At 49.1% G+C, this 15,388-nt stretch overlaps 2 protein-coding genes across 8 annotated transcripts in view; one reads left to right on the forward strand and one right to left on the reverse strand.

Moving 5' to 3' along the window:
* Window positions 1–11,282, reverse strand: part of ABCC6 (ATP binding cassette subfamily C member 6) — a 48,692-nt gene extending 37,410 nt beyond the window's left edge. For 5 of the 7 annotated variants that reach the window (XM_045819638.1, XM_045819637.1, XM_045819635.1 and 2 more), the window contains exons 1-7: window positions 11,150–11,282; window positions 9,569–9,751; window positions 8,051–8,176; window positions 7,782–7,910; window positions 6,197–6,322; window positions 4,927–4,988; window positions 1,982–2,113 (exon numbers count right to left, since the gene is read on the reverse strand). In XM_045819638.1, the coding sequence (XP_045675594.1) occupies window positions 1,982–2,113; window positions 4,927–4,988; window positions 6,197–6,322; window positions 7,782–7,910; window positions 8,051–8,176; window positions 9,569–9,751; window positions 11,150–11,200 (809 nt within the window). In that variant the 5' untranslated portion in view covers window positions 11,201–11,282. The remainder of the gene's footprint in view (window positions 1–1,981; window positions 2,114–4,926; window positions 4,989–6,196; window positions 6,323–7,781; window positions 7,911–8,050; window positions 8,177–9,568; window positions 9,752–11,149) is intronic. The other 2 variants (XM_045819639.1, XM_045819641.1) reach the window with 2 other exon arrangements.
* Window positions 11,283–13,858: 2,576 nt separating this feature from the next.
* Window positions 13,859–15,388, forward strand: part of LOC123806406 (nodal modulator 1) — a 51,714-nt gene continuing 50,184 nt past the window's right edge. Inside the window, exon 1 of the mRNA XM_045819532.1 lies at window positions 13,859–14,129. Coding sequence (XP_045675488.1) covers window positions 13,965–14,129 — 165 coding nt within the window. The 5' untranslated portion in view covers window positions 13,859–13,964. The remainder of the gene's footprint in view (window positions 14,130–15,388) is intronic.

Consider the following 15,388-nt stretch of genomic DNA (forward strand, 5'->3'; position numbering starts at 1 on the left):
CTGCAGGGTCTGCAGCAAATGTTCTTCTTTCCAGTGGGTTTCACTTTTCTTCAAGACAAGTCTCCAGACTGGTGTCTAATCTTTCTTCTCTGGACCACAGGCCACTTGTGCAGGACTTGCCTGTGACCACAGGGTGAGGCAGGGGTGTGAGTGAGTGGCCAGGTGTAACTTGGGGGATACAAAGGGGAGTGGTGGAGGCTGTGGCAAACTGACAAGCATCTGCCCTGTCCAACGGGGCAGCTGCCACCCAGGTCCACTCTCCCATTGCCCTGTGGGAGGCTGTGACCCAGCATTACCGTCTACATTAAGAGAAATCAGAATTCCAGATTTTTAAGTGATATCTCCAAGTTTTAAATGTTGGCAACTTATTAAAAACAAAAACAAAACAAAAAATCCCATAAAAGAAGAACATTATACCATGTGGGCCAAGCACACCTTGGGAACCTGACCTCTCAGGAGGACATCCTCTCCCTTCCTCCAAAGATGCAAAATAAAGATATTTCAGAAACAAAAGCAAAGTTCCCTGTGTGAATAATCAGTCATCTCAGAAAACGACTGAGCTGGACCTTTGTGTAACCATGCCTTCCTCCTTCTTTTCTGTCCACTGCTTATGGATCCTCAGTCTTCTCTGAAAAGTATGTTTCTATCCACTAGCTCCAATGTTCTCATGCCGGCAGGGGAAGCCAGTGCTGGAAGAGAGTGGGTGAGACCTCCAGGGCTTTTCTGAGTGGTTTCTGCCACTCAAAAGTCATTTAAAAGTGGAGGGGAAGCTCAACAAGATATGTCTGGGTGAGAGAGGGCTGCTGTTTTGATTTGCTTATATTACCCCTTTTGGAGCAACACCCCTTGTCTGGGGTGTAGCCCCTCCTCTACCCTCTCCTCTCTGTGTGACTCTGAAGGAACCAATCATGGGGCCTGGCCTCTGCCTGTGGGAGTGGCCCCTGAGAGGCACATGACTTGAGGTAACCAATCAGAAATTTTCCTTGGGATTTTCTATAAGGAGCTAGGAGCAATGGCTTTATGGCATACAGGTAATACACAGATAGCAGCTGAGCTCAGAGATGGAGGGAAAAAATTTGGGCATCATGTGAGTCCTTGGATCCAGCCAGACTCAACTATGTGAGCCAATAGACTCTCACTCTGTCTGTCTCTCACTTCTGCTAATTTGTGGGATTCAGCCATCTGCAGCCACCACTACAAAATCCTAGAGTATGCAGGGGGACCTCTTAACTCTTCCCACAGAGCTAAGTTACTTTCATCTGTCCCCTGAGACACTAAGGTCCAGTGAGATCAAGTGACTTGTCCAAAATCATCAACTACTTGATGGCAAGTCTGCATTTGACTCCAGGTTTAATTAATGTTGTCTGCTCATTTCTCTAGAACAAAGGTTCTCAAACTGGCTCTTCAGACTGCAAGGGCCCCACAGAAGTTCCCAGGAGTACCACAGAGGGCAAGAGGGAGGCAGAGTGGACAGGACTAGAAAGAGCTTGAAGTCCTCTGGGTAACTGGTTTTGCTCGAGCTTTTGCCATTTTCGAGGAATTCGCTAAGTTCTTTTCTAAAATCATTTTCTTATCATCTCCCATAAGTTATGAGTTAGGGGCTAATGACATGCCCATTGAACAAGTAAGAAAACCAAGGCCCAGGAGACTAATCACTCGGGTGACATAATAAGTGAATAGTTGCCTGCATTTATGACCCACCACCAAACTCTGCACTCCCCACCTTAAAATATCCCTTCTGTTTCCTGCCTGCCATTTCACCACTCGAGCTTCCTCCTGAGGGTCTGGTGGAGCTGCCACTTTGTCCATCTCCTTTGGAAACCTGCAAAGCACTCTGGGAGGAAATGTGCCTTGAGCCTGACCAGGTAACGCTCAGTGAGATCAGCGGCAAGAAGGGGGCTGTGGAGGTGGAGCCCAGGGTAGGGTTGGGGGTTGTATTTGGGCGCGTGGCTGAGCTCTCTCTCCACTTCCACACACTCACCTCTGGGCTGCACTGCGGTTCCTTGTCCATGCCCTTTCCAGCTGGGAAACAAGTTCTTCTGAGGAGTTCTCTCTCCCAAGTGACCACAGGTCTTTTGGTCCCAGTGGCCTCTTGTAGCCCCTCCAGACCAGCCTGTAAAAGAGGGTCACCAGGGCAAGCTCCTTATGCCTTCTGCCCCTTTAAGAAAGTCCTGGTCTGGTAGCTGTGTGACCCTGGGTAAGTTGCTTTACCTCTCGGCACCTCTGCCGGCCCCTCGGTAAAATGAAAGCCATTAACTGCACCTAATATTTGCCGGGCACTTTTCAGTCTACAAAGGTTATCTCATTTAATTCTCACATGAGCCTATATGATAGATTACTACTGACCCATTTTACAGATGAGGAAGCACAGGCTCAGACAGATTGAGTGATTTAACCAAGGGATGTCCTGGGTAGAAGGGAAAATAAACCTCCCTAGGACTCAGGAGTCCAGAATTAAAAACTATCACTGAGGAGCCCTGGCTGGTGTGGCTCAGTGGGTTGGCTGTCTTCCAGCAGAGTGAAAAGCTACAGGTTCGGTCCCTGGTCAGGGCATGTGTGGGAGGTGGCTGGTCAATGTTTCTCTTACACATCGATGTTTCTCTGTTTCTGTCTCTCTCCCTCCCCCTTCTTCTCTCTCCCTCCCTCCCCTTTCCCCGTCTCTAAAAGAAGAATCAATAAGCAAACATGTCACTGGGGGAGATTTTTTAAAAATTAAAATAAAAACTACCACTGTTGAGAAAACCTGAACTCTTTCAGCATTAAATGTTCCCACTCCCCTTCTCACTCACTGCTCCAGCCACCTGGCCTCAGGACCCTTGCACACGCATGCCACTCTGCTCAGAACTCTTTTCCTGCACTTCTCACCTGGTCACTTCTCACTTGTTCTTTACCTTGGCTTAGGCAGGATTTCTTTAGAAGCCCACCTGATGATGCCCTGTCCAGGTAGATCCCCCCATTATAAGATCCCATAATTCCTTGAGCTTTTTTCTTTATAATGCTTGTTGCAATTATGATTATTTACTTTTTCAGCCTGATTATTTACTTAGTGTCTTTCTCCTCCATTGGATGTTAAGCTCCACGGGGACAAAGACAGTACTTGTCTTTGTCCTCACCTCCTGGCACAGGGCACAAGATTTGTCACAGGAGGCTACTTGTCAGCTCTGCGATTTGAGCTCGTCACTTCTCATCCATGGACCTCCATTTCCTCACCTTAAAATGACAGTGTTTCCCAACACCTGGGACTGGTGTATGAGACGACTGACTGCAGGTGGCACGTGTCGGAGGAGGTCATTGAGAGGATGTGACCACTGGTTGACCCAAGAGCTAGACCTGGGCGACTGGAGGCTCCTCGCCCCTCCCCTGTCCTTGGAATGTGCACGCTGCCCGCTCTTCCTGCGCTGGGAGCTGTTTCAAGGAGCCTTGAGAGAGTGAGATGTTGTTGAGGCCATCTGGGTGGTACCGTGACTAAACCCCAGTAAGGCCTCACAAAAACTGCTAAGATTCTGACCAGCAGGTGTGGGGATCTCCTTGTCCAGCGGAGCACAAGAGGAGCCTTGCAGGCAACTTCTCTTGCTCCTTAAAACCGCCACCTACGGTTCTGGAGCTTGTCTCTCCCATCTCCCTCTGCCCTCTGGGGGCGGGGCCAGGATGCAAACCAACACGCATCCTCAAGACAGTAATTAATGCAGACTTCCGTAGCAGGAGCGTTATTTTCCTTTCAAGTCTCTCTAATCTCTCTGATGACACCAAGGAGAAGGTCTTGTTTGGTGCTGCTCAAGTTCCCTTTCTTAACACAGAGCAAACTCAGGCAAGCAATACTTCTGATTCAGAAATTATTCACATTGCTTGCTTTTTCACTGAAATTACGTTTGGAGTTCTACATGGAAATTGGCTGTATAGATTTTTCCAGTTTGGCAGTGATAGAAAGTTTCCTTTTTTAAAAAGGCCGTTAGAGTAGAAAAAAACTGAGTTGCTTTAAAGAAAAATATTAAGTAGGCTGTGTATGAATGATACCCTAATAAGGAAAAAGGCTTGAAGGAACTACATGTGGGAAACAGAGGGCTAGGTCTGTTTTCTTCTAGTACTTCTATGCTCTTTCCACCAATCCCATATCCCTAGAGCATGCTATTCTGCATTTATTTAGTAGCTATTTTACATAATACTCATTATGGGCCAGACCTTGCTCTAAGCACTTCACAAACTTTATCTCATTTAATTCTCACAACCCTATGAGGTAGATGCTGTTATTATCCTTATTTTACAGGTTCAGAGACTGAGGCACAGAGAGGCTAAGGAGCCTTCCCAAGGTCACACAGCTAGGAAGTGGTGGGGCTAGGATTCAAATGTAGGTACTATGAAATCTGACCACAGTGTGGTCAGGAGGGGGCGCAGTGGGTAGGGACATCCTCAGTGCCCGCATGCGGACCCTGGAGAAACATCTGTCTTCTCTGCCAGCCTGGGAGCTTCCAGGGGATAAAGGTTTGGTCTTTACCTTCTCACCCTTGGTGCTGAGCACATAGTAAGTGCTTGTTAAGTGTTAATGCAATGAATGAAACCAAGTAAGAGATGATTTTTATGGAGCACCTGCTCTATATAAGCACTAAGCACTCCACATTCAATGAAGGTAGAGTTGTTCCCATTTTACAGAGTGGGAAATTAAGACTCCCAATATTTGTGATATGGCTGGCTAAGAGACAGAGCCAGGATTGGATTCAAACCCAGATGTCACTCCAACGAGGGAGTAGGAGCGGGGTGTGTATGACGGGTGCACTGAGAGGGACACACTGAGGCCAGAATGGAGAAAGCCCATGGACCTTGGTAAGCTTGGGTGGAACCCCGGTGGGGAACAGGGTGGTGACAAATCAGGGCAACAAATGCAAGTGGGCGGAGGCACCACCCCAGCCCCTTTGCAGCCACCTTACTTACCCAGAAACCCACCAGAACATGGCCTTGGAGGGAAAGGAGGCCCCAGCCTCAGGACATGGATTCTGTAAGGACAAAAGATGGGGCAGAGGGAGAACTCAGTCTCACATTCCCTGGCCAGCATGTGGCAAGGGGAACCAGGGACAGGAAGACGGGGTGAAGTGACCATCAGTTTAGTACTAAAAGTGCACACCAGCGTGCACTGTCTACTAGTCAGAGGTAGACACGAATGGGCTCAGTGCTTCCTAGCAGGCAAGGCAAAAAGGGATTGGGCCACACGACTGAGAGCATCCACAAGGCAAGACCTAACAGTTTCCTGGAAGGACAACTGTTGTTCATACTGAGCCCAGGCAGTTCTCAAAGCAAGGACCGTGAACGACACTGACAGCATTCTGATCCGTACCTCTGGGTGAATGTGGTGAGGAAGTGGGGAGGGGCCTGTCCTGAGATGTTGCCACCTGCTCTGGAAAAATTGCACAGCCTATGTCCTTCACCAGTACGGCCTGAGAGTGCCCATTCACCACACCTTCGCCATCATGGCTGGTTATCAGATTTTATTTTTTCCTGCCATTATCATAGAGAAAAGGCCCTATTATAGTTTTAACTTGATTACTTAAGCAGTTGAGCATCTTTTTAGATGAACTCAGATCAACCATCTCTTCTTTAGAGAATTCCTTCCGGATTTCACAGACTAGTTCAGTGTTACCTGTCGTAAACTCTCAGAGTACCTGCATGAGGTACTCCTGCAGAGCACTTGCCCCTGCTGTCATTTTCCATGTGTCTCTGTAATTATGCGATTAATGTTTGGTTCTCTGACGTGGGCATTAGCTGCATGACGAGGCACAACATCTGCCTCTTCAGTACAGATCCTCGGTACCCAGCTGGGCACAGAGCAGGGGTTGGCAAACTGCGGCCCTGGCGACCAAATCTGGCCCACTGCTTGTCTCTGCAAATCAAGTTTTATGGGAACACATTCACGCCCTTTTGTCGACACACTGTCTGTGGCTACTTCCGTGCTGCAGCAGCAGAGTGGAGTAGTTGCCACAGAGGCCCTGTGGCCCACAGAGCCTGACAGCATCTCCGTCTTGCTCTGGACAGAAAACGTTGGCCAACCCATGGCATAGACGTGCAACACACATTCTACTGAATGAGGGAATGAATAAAAAAAGCAAAGGCCTGTGCTGTAGTCAGCTCTCTTCAGTCACATGAGAGACTGAGACCGGAAGTAGAACAGGGACAAGGGAGGCACTGGGCGGGAGACACGGAGACTTACAGACTGTGGGGGTTCTTTGGGGAAGAAGGGGGGTCCATCAGCCAAGCAGGACAGCACAAACTGGGTCACCACCAGACACAGGCACAGGTAGGTCGACAGGTGGCGGAAGGGGTCGCTCTGGAAGCCCTGTGGGAGAGAAGGCAGGAGTCCCTTTGAGTCTAGGCAGGCAGAGTGACAAGTCAACTGTGGGAACCCACCCTTTATGAATTAATTAGCAGATGGTCTGTGGAATTTCCCCATTAGTTACACATGTTACTTTGTAAAAATCTGTCCTTAAGGACAGAAGGGTGTTTCTCTGTCTTCTTTTAAAAAGGAGCAAGATGGAATAACCATTTGGCTCAAGAGGTCTTCGGTGAGCTCCCTCTAGGCAAGTGGTTTTCACGGGGGGGGGCAGTTTTGCCCCCGGGGGACATCTGACAATCTCAGCAGACATTTGGGGCTACCACAATGGGGGGACAGTGCCACTGGCACCTAGCGGGTGGAGGATGCTGCTCAACATCCTACAATGCACAGGGCAGCTTCCCCACCCAAAAGGGAATTGTGCCAAGAGTGCTGAGGTTGAGAAACTCTGGTCTAGGTTACATATTTTTTCTCTGCAGATAAAATGGTCCATTATGCCCCCTAATGTGGAAATGCTGCTCTCCAGATCAGGAAGCGGAAATATGGGTGGATGTACAAAGTGAGTGTGGAGATACAGATATATGGGGGCACTGGTGAGGGAGAGAACAGGTGAGAATGAGGGGGAACCTGCATGCGTGAGGGGGAGTGTGTGCAGGTGTGTGTTGGGGGAGTTCATCGAGAGGACATGACTGCTGGTTGATCTGCGGGCAGGACCTGGGCAATCAGAGGCTCCTCACTTTCCTCCTGTTCCCCTGACGCAGCCTTGAAAGGGCATGGTGTCGCGAGACCATCTGGACGGTATACGTGACTTATCCTCACTAAGGCCACTGTATCAACTATTTAAGATTCTGGCGGGTGGGTGTGAAGATCTTGTCTTGCAGTGCCCAAGTCCAGCCTTGTAGGTAAGTTCCTTTGCTTATTAAACTGCCAACCACCAGTCTGCTGTGGCTGCCTGTCCTGCCTCCCTGTGCCCTCTGTGTATGGGGCCAGTGTGGAATTTCATGCAGGGGCTCTGAGCTTGCGAGCCCAGTGTGACTGTGCCGGGCAGTGTGGGAGGGCTGTGTGAATACGTGGGTGGTGTGGGAAGTTTGTGCCTGAGTCGTGTGGGAACTTGAAGGCACAGCCACAACTGGGTGGCACAGTGTGAGTGGACGTATGCAGGTGTGTGTATGTGAGATGTTTCAGTCTGTGGCTGTGTGATGCATAAAGTGTGTGTCTGGTGTGCAAGTAAAGGGTGTGCCATGAGTGTGTAAGACAATGAGAATCTGTGTTGAAAAAGACATGTGGGATGATAGGTATGTCTGTGGGGGGAGTATGCTTGTGAGTTGCTAGAGTTTAAGCAACTGTGGTGTTTGTGTCTCTGCGTAGAGAAGAAGTCATGTGTGGAAAAAGGAGGAAGGGGGATGGGACCCGAGGCCTGAAGCTGCCATGTTGGTTTCCCCAGGTGGCCCAGGCTCCCACTTACCTCTTGCGAGGCCTGCTGGGCGGCACTGATGGCTGGCAAGAGACAGCAGAGCAGCCAGTACCCAAATAGCACCCCAGACGCCTGGACCCCTTTCTTCCTCTCCACATGGATGAGGAACACTGCAAAGGTCTGCACCAGAGAGTCAGGACACACCCTTTAAGGCGGGGGGAGGGTTGGGGAGAGGAGACCCCCACTCTGCCCCACACCCTCCACCTCGGCAGGAAGACCAATAGCCAGGAACAAGCCAGCAAGCCTGGGGATGTCCTTACCGTAGTGGCAAGCCACACGGTGGGGTGAATGAGGAATTCCGGGGCCTGGGGCCTCCCCTGCTGGATTCTCCAAAGAGTGACAGACACACTGGAGGTGAACAGGATTATGAGGGTGAACCCGAGCACCTGTGGAGACAGGTTTAGGTAAGGCTGGTGGGTGAAAACGGAGGTGGTGGCAAGCTGCACAGTGACCCCATGTCACTGTGACTCTGGATGGGGTGCTGTCACGTACCAGTGTCATAATTTAACAGTGCCAATGTGGAAGATGCATAAGAAAAAGCTGGGAGGGGTGTTACAGATCGAGCTTGACTGGTGACTGTCATGTAGTAATGACCACAGGGGCCCGAGCCAAGGCTGTGTTTTCCCAAATGCTGGCGGTGCTCCAGCAGCGCCCGGGACAGGTGCTGAGGCACAGAGGAGCACAGTGAAATGAAATGGACGTACACTCCCCTCAAGTCTCCTTTCATCCCCACTGTTAGATCAAGGGGAAACTCTCTGTTGGAATCTGCTTGTCTCTAGACCCTCTCTAAAGTGCTTCGGCGTCTCTTCTGCATGAGAGACAGCGAGCAAGTGCGAGTGCGTGCGAGCGGAGAAAAGGCCGGACCGGGCACTCTGGGAGCGTGCCTCAGGTATTCGAAGCAGCGGCTCTCACAGGATGGGTTTGGCACACTGCCTGCTTTTGTCTTGCTTGTGAGCTAAGAATGGTTTTTGACATTTTCCAATCATTGAATAAAACTGAAAGAAGTAAATATGTTGCGACATGTGAAAATTATATGAACTTCAAATTTCAGTGCTGATGAATTTTTTTCACTGAAACACAGTCATGCCTATTTGTTGACTGTGGCCTGCTGCTGCTTTCCTGCTGCAGTGGCGGAACTCAGTAGTCGGGGCAGAGACTGTGGGACCCCCAAGGCCTCCAGGATGTGCTACGGGGCCCTTTCCGGGACAGTGCGTCAACAACAGGGAGATGGCTGGCCACAGGAGAAAAGGTAACAAGGTGGTGTGGGAATGAATGAGCCTTGAAGAGCATCCTTGCAGCAGTCCGGCGGAGAAGGGCACAGCTGAGCATAACAGCCCCCACTTCGAATGCCCATGTTTTTCTAACTCTCTAAAATAAATGCCTAACAATTTTAAGAACTGTGCTTTAGTACAAACAGCAAGGAAACATAAAAATCAATGCATAACTGTTAACAATGTAAAGCGTTTATCCTAAAGTTACCTTGCGCACCCCATGCTTTGCCGAATGCCTGGTCTTGGTGGTCAGACGCTGCTCCGGAATGCATGAGTGTCTGGGTTGTTTGTGGACTTCATTATTACCAATCTGTTTGGGTGGACCTTGTTCCCCTGAGTTTACCTCTGTGTGCTGTGCAGCATTGCTCTGTTTAGTTAACAAGTTCCCTTTGCATTACCACCCCATGCGCTCCTTGATAGGAGGAATGTCCACTTTGGGCTCCAGCCTGCTCCTCCCTGCCCCCCGCCCAACCATCGCCTGCTTCCAGGCTCTGAGGCAGTAGCTACCATTTTGGTCTTGAACAGGGAGGACATGCGGAGGTAGCCCTTGCCATGGCGGTGGATGTAGAGGAGGTAGATGGGGCCGAGGACCCAGAGGTACATGGGGGGCACCCAGACTCCTACTGTTTTCAGGAAGCACAGGCTCAGCACACTGTCGGTGGTGGGCTCAGGCTCCGTCTGGTTCCAGACCTGAGGGAACACCAGGGTGACCCTTATGATGGTAAAGCACAGGGGCCCCTAACTTACCTGTTTACAGGGCCAGGCAACTTTTTGGACCCGTAACATTTACATGAAAACCTGCCAAGCACTCTTTGGAATACCTTATAACTCTCAGCTCCTTTAATCCTAACATCAGCCCTAGGAGGTAGATGCAGTTATCACACTGATTTTGCAGGTGAGGAAGCTGAGGCTCAGAGAGGCTGAGTAACTTGGCTGATGTTACCCAGCCGGAAGGTGGTGGTACTGGGATTTGAACACAGGTGGTTGGGTCCGGGAGTCTAAGAGACCTGGGTTCCCTGATGAGTTCTGGGCACAGCCACTTAATTCTTACAACAACTCTAGGCAGTAGGCGTTACTGTTCCCATTTCACAGACTGAGAAACTGAGGCACTGAGAGGGGAAGAGCCTTCTTCGGGCTCACACAAGTAGGAAGAGACAGAGCTGACTCCATGTAGGCCTGTATGACCCCAGACCTTGTTGTCGATTTGTGATCCTTACCTTAGCCCCTCTGCGGGCCTGTCTCTAACCCTAGAAGAAGTCTGAGTATGAAGTAAAGAGAACATGACCTCTTCAGTTCTCTCCCTATTGTGTTCATAGCCCCCCAACCCCTTCCCAATGGTAATATTTACTCCTCCCACTTCACCACTCACCAGCTCTGTAAACTGCAACCTCCCTGTGCCTCAGTTTCTTTCCCTGCAAAGGGGGGATGATAAGAGATTCAACTTCTAAAAGCTGTATTAAATGGATCAATACCAGTAATAGCACGATGCTGGGCATAAAGTAAGCCCTCATTTTAACATCAGCTATTGCCCTGGCTGGTGAGGCCCAGCTGGTTGGAGCCTTGGTCGGTAAACTGAAGGCTTGTGGGTTTGATTCCTGGTCTGGGTGAGTAGGAAAGGCAATGGATTGAGCAATTGCATTGATGTTTCTCTCCCCGCCCCCGCCCCCTTTGGAGAGAGGAAGGAAACCCTTCTCTCTAAAAGCAATAAGCATGTCCTCAGGTGAGGATAAAAAAACCCCTAAAAATAAATAGGCATCAACTATTATTTTTGCCTTACCTACCTGACCCCTGAAATCCTGGGATTTTGTGACCCTCACTGCCACCCCATGAACTCCACTCCCTAGAGTCCTCTGCAAAGAGCCTACATCAGAGAAATGGGGGCCCTAAAGCCTTAAGTAAATAGGGGTCAAAGTTCCCATAGCCGGGAGGTCTGGAGGCCCCTTTAACGGGGCTGGGCTCTTCTGGGCCCAGCTTGGTTAAAAGGATCGAGTTCCCTGCCATTCCTTCATCTGGCCTGAAATTTGTGGTTATCTCCTGAGAGATCTACCAAGGTGGGAAAAGGGGAGTGGGCAGTCAGGGGACACTCACTCCGGGTCCCATGCTTGGCTCTCCTGGAGTGGCCATTGGGGCGCTGTCCATCTGTCTGTCTGTCTTTAGGTCTGTCCGTCAGTCCCTGGCAGCCCCCTAGACCGGGAAGAGGCGGAGCCCAGCAGGCCTGGCCAGGATTCCAGCTTTGAATTGCGAGGCCCCGGGCAAGGTCCAGCCTCGAGCGGGGGTGGAGCAAGAAGAGGTGAAACGTGGCTCAGAAAGAGCTCCAGGGGAGGGGATACCCCAGCTCCAGAAAGTGCAGTGGCATCTCCATATAACCTTCCACCCCCACAGCAATTGTCACCCTGAACTTCCTGAACACTGGGCAACAGCGATTCCAGGAACTTATCCTGATGAAAGAACCCAAAAAGTGTGCATGTGCTAAGTGTCCAACAGTGCGGGTGGGTGGCGGAGCTGTCTGATTAAGCTGCAGTCTTCTCCTCTGTGGGGGTGGACATTGTCTGCCTCTATGGTGGGGGGAAGATTTTAAGAAGACTACTAGTAAAGAGGTTAGCACAGTGCGCAGGGCACATGATAAATGCTCAGCAAGTTAGTTATTAGCATTAGTATTATTATTTCATTCAGAGGTTATTAAGCAGTGCTTCAAAGTGCCATTGCAAAAATGTTAATTTGGAGGGATGGTTGCTAAATGCTAAGTGAAAAAAGAGGTCATAGTACAAAAAAGGCTATAATTTTGCCAAAAAAAAAGGCATATGGTGGAGAAAGTGGGAAAGTCACGTCATTTACATTCTTCTCCTGGGTCTTAAAGCAAGTTGTGTCCTCAGCTATGAGTTCTTTTTGGAAATGACTCTTTGTGACATATATGCACAATAAAAAGATAGAAATGCACTACAGCAGTATTGTGGGAGTCCTAATCTTCTTATCTTTTCCTTTTCTATTCTCTTTCCTTCTGCAGTGAGCATGTGTTCCTTTCAGGACAGGAAGGAAAGACTCAGCTTTTTCAGACAGACAAGCATGGATGCTCAGTCTGGGTGCAGAACTGAAGCCCTCTGCTCTCTCCATGCTGCCTCGTTGCTTCTCAGGCTCTTGCCCTCATCTTTCTTCTGCCTCCTACAGCCTCAACCACGTGGGTTCCCCAGGCCTAATTTCCCCTCTTCTTGTTTCCCCTTCAGCCATCCTCTTGCCTGGGACTTCTTTTTGGAAGAGCAGGGACACAAAGAACCCGAGGATTTATCTTGGAGCTGAGTGCAGCAGATCTGCTGTTTCCATTTAAATGGTGTCTGTTTATTTGAGGTGTTTTTGGTGGAGGCTGCTGGAAGTTATGGGGAGGTGTGAGCGCCTTCTGCCTGCAACCTCCTCCCCATTGGCATTGCCATAGTCCTAGTCCTTTATTTCTTTGTATATTTGAAGATGAATTCGAAGGGAATGTTGGAAATTCAAGGGCGAATTGTCAGGAAAGCAGGAAAAAAAAATAGAGGAAACCAGCTGGTGAGCCAAAAACAGAATTTGGGCGACTCCAAATCTACTTTCCAGCTCTCTGAATATCACATGGCTGCACGCAGAGCCCTAGACAAGTCCCTTTCCTTCCCCAGGCCTGTTTCTCACTCTGTAAAATGAGATGGTTCCATAGGCCAACATTTCCTAATTAGTGGCTTTCAATCCCTGGTGATTTGCCAAGACAGACCAGGGATTCATGTCAGGGAGGGTAAAGGTCATATATTTCAATTGTAGTTATATAAATAGCGAACCTCAATCAATATAACAATTATTTAAATATTTTCTCTCTATAATCAAACAGTTGAGAGTTTCACTGTATTTCATGTGAGAATTCAGCCTGAGAAACTGAAATCAGACGCTCTCATGACAGAGCATCTCAGTGGATCTGTTGTAGTCAGTCCGAGGGCTTTGACCTCTGTATAGTGCAAGATCATTGTGATTCACAATTTTTACCACTTAAGTCTTAGCCACAATGGCAAATTTCAGTGGGAAATTCTCTTTTGCCTTGTCATTTAAAACCGAAATATAAAAACCATCAAAATAAAGCACTAGATTTTTTTAGGAGCAAAATGGAAGAATTCCAAATGCCAGGCCAGAAAAAGAAATTTTTGTGTATTTCAATGTAGTGACCTGAAGTTAAATTCAGTCTATGTTATAGTATACATTCAACCTTGGGACAAAATACAACATAGTGAATCTAAACTTCTTTTCAGACAAATCAGGCTTTATCTCACAGGAGAAATTCAAAGTAAATTAAATGGCATACATGTCTGGCTAATGGGGAAAATCCCTCAAAATTTGTTTCTATGCAGATATTATTCGAGCTGGGATTAAAATAGATTTTAAATACTTTTCGAATGTTATGCTGAATTTAAATGACCTATATTTTGCTTTAAAAAAAACTTTATTGATCATTTATCATGGGAACATGCCCCAATTTATACAAATTCCTAAAGTAGTTTTTGAGATTATATATCTGTGGGATACGTGGGTCAGAAAGATTTGGGGAAAGTATTGAATTCTTCGATCAACAGTCTCTCATCCTTTCTAGTTTCATGGATACTGCATTCCAAAAGTAGAATTCTTTGGAATTTCTACCTGTACTTAAACGCGCCTTGCAACGTTTAACGCGCGTCAAACGGTGCGCGGAGTCCTCCAGGCCTCCAGAGGGCACAAATGGCCTCTTTTTGTTGAGCTTGCGCGGGAGTCATTTTGCCTGGGGGTGCGCACGCGTGAGGCGGTGGAGGGGTGTGGCTTGGCTGTCAGCCACGCCCAGAGGAGGAAGCAGCGGGCAGCGTGCTGTCTGGGGAGTGGGACCCTGAGGTCTGCGGAGGATTGGGCAGCGGGGGGCTGGACCATGCGGGTGTACCGGGGCGGTAGGCCGCCGGAGCCCGTGGTGGTGGCTGCCATCCTGTTCCTGATGATGAACTACGTGTTACCGACGTGCGGCTCTGAGGACATTGTGGTGGGCTGCGGGGGCTTCGTCAAGTCTGACGTGGAGATCAACTACTCTCTCATCGAGGTGAGCGCCCACCCTGCGGCCTGGGCCGGAGCTTGCTGTGTGAGCTTGAGCCAGTTACTCAGCCTCTCTGGGTCTCAGGGGTCTTCTTACACCAAGAGGTTGCCACAAGTCCCACATTCTGGCAGTCCTTAACCTTTTAAACGCGCCTCTTGCCATGGGCCCTCCACCCCTCCCTCCCCAGACTCGCTAAAGTGGAGGTTTTTACCGTGGGGTCAGTTATGCAGTCGGGATGGGGGCAGAACCTATGTGCGTAGGGGTGTGAGGGACATTTGTGGTGATGGTTATGCATACGTTTTCAAAACCAAGGATCCTCCAAATCAAGACCCTCAGATTCTTTAAAACCTAAACTCCAGGTCCCCAGAATCTAGATTCAAGATAATCCAGAACCCAGACCATCTCCAGAATCCAGGCCCCAGATCTCGTAACACCCAGTCCCAGCAGGACCCAGGCCCTTCGGGACTCACAACTCAGGTCCTCAAAACTCAGATTTCCCAAAAAACATTCCAGAATGTAGATACCACAAGTCTTCCCCTCCCAAATCCCACAACACATCCCCCAGAAGTTATAATCCACTGAACCCCTCCAAACCTACTGGGGTGCTTCTAAAGAGTGTCAGTTCCTATCCCAGATACTTACCCATTAGATCTCTATTGGCATCTCCGGGGCTAGGAATCTGTATTTTTAATCCTTGGCGCCCTTTTCTTACCCCCTTGGGACTTTTTTTTTTTTTTTTTAATGGAGAGTTTGGAGCTGCCCTGATTGCTTTACTAGGTAGTTATTGGAATTTCACTAGAGATTTGTGCAGACGCCTTTTTATTAAGTTGCAAAGCTCTCGTGAGATGATTATCAGCCCAGTGGGATTCTGACCTAGAAAGCTTTGTGAAGAAGGGAGGATAATGGAAGTAGGGATAGAAAGTCACTTGCCAGGGTGGGTGGGAAGATACCCAAGGGAGAAGTGCCCTCTATTTTAGGAGGTTACTGATGATGGGGTGGGAGAAGGGGTTTGATAGAAAAAAAAGGAACTGGCTGGAAGGTGCCAAAAAGAAGGGGCTGGGCCCTGAGAGCCCAAAGGCTGCCTGAAAGCACGTTTGAGCCTTCCCAGTCTTGGCAGCTGGAGGGCTGTGGGGAAGCATAAACCAGTGTGCTCTACAATGGTTGCTGGGGCTTGGGGCGGGAGGCAGGTGGATGTAGATTCCACACCCCACGGTTCTTTGACCTGGCCTTGCCCCAAGTCCCAATTTCTGTTCCTGTTGGATGGG

This window comes from Phyllostomus hastatus, unplaced genomic scaffold (genome assembly GCF_019186645.2).
Source record: "Phyllostomus hastatus isolate PE091 unplaced genomic scaffold, TTU_PhHast_1.1 phas_scaffold_385, whole genome shotgun sequence".
NCBI lineage: Eukaryota > Metazoa > Chordata > Mammalia > Chiroptera > Phyllostomidae > Phyllostomus > Phyllostomus hastatus.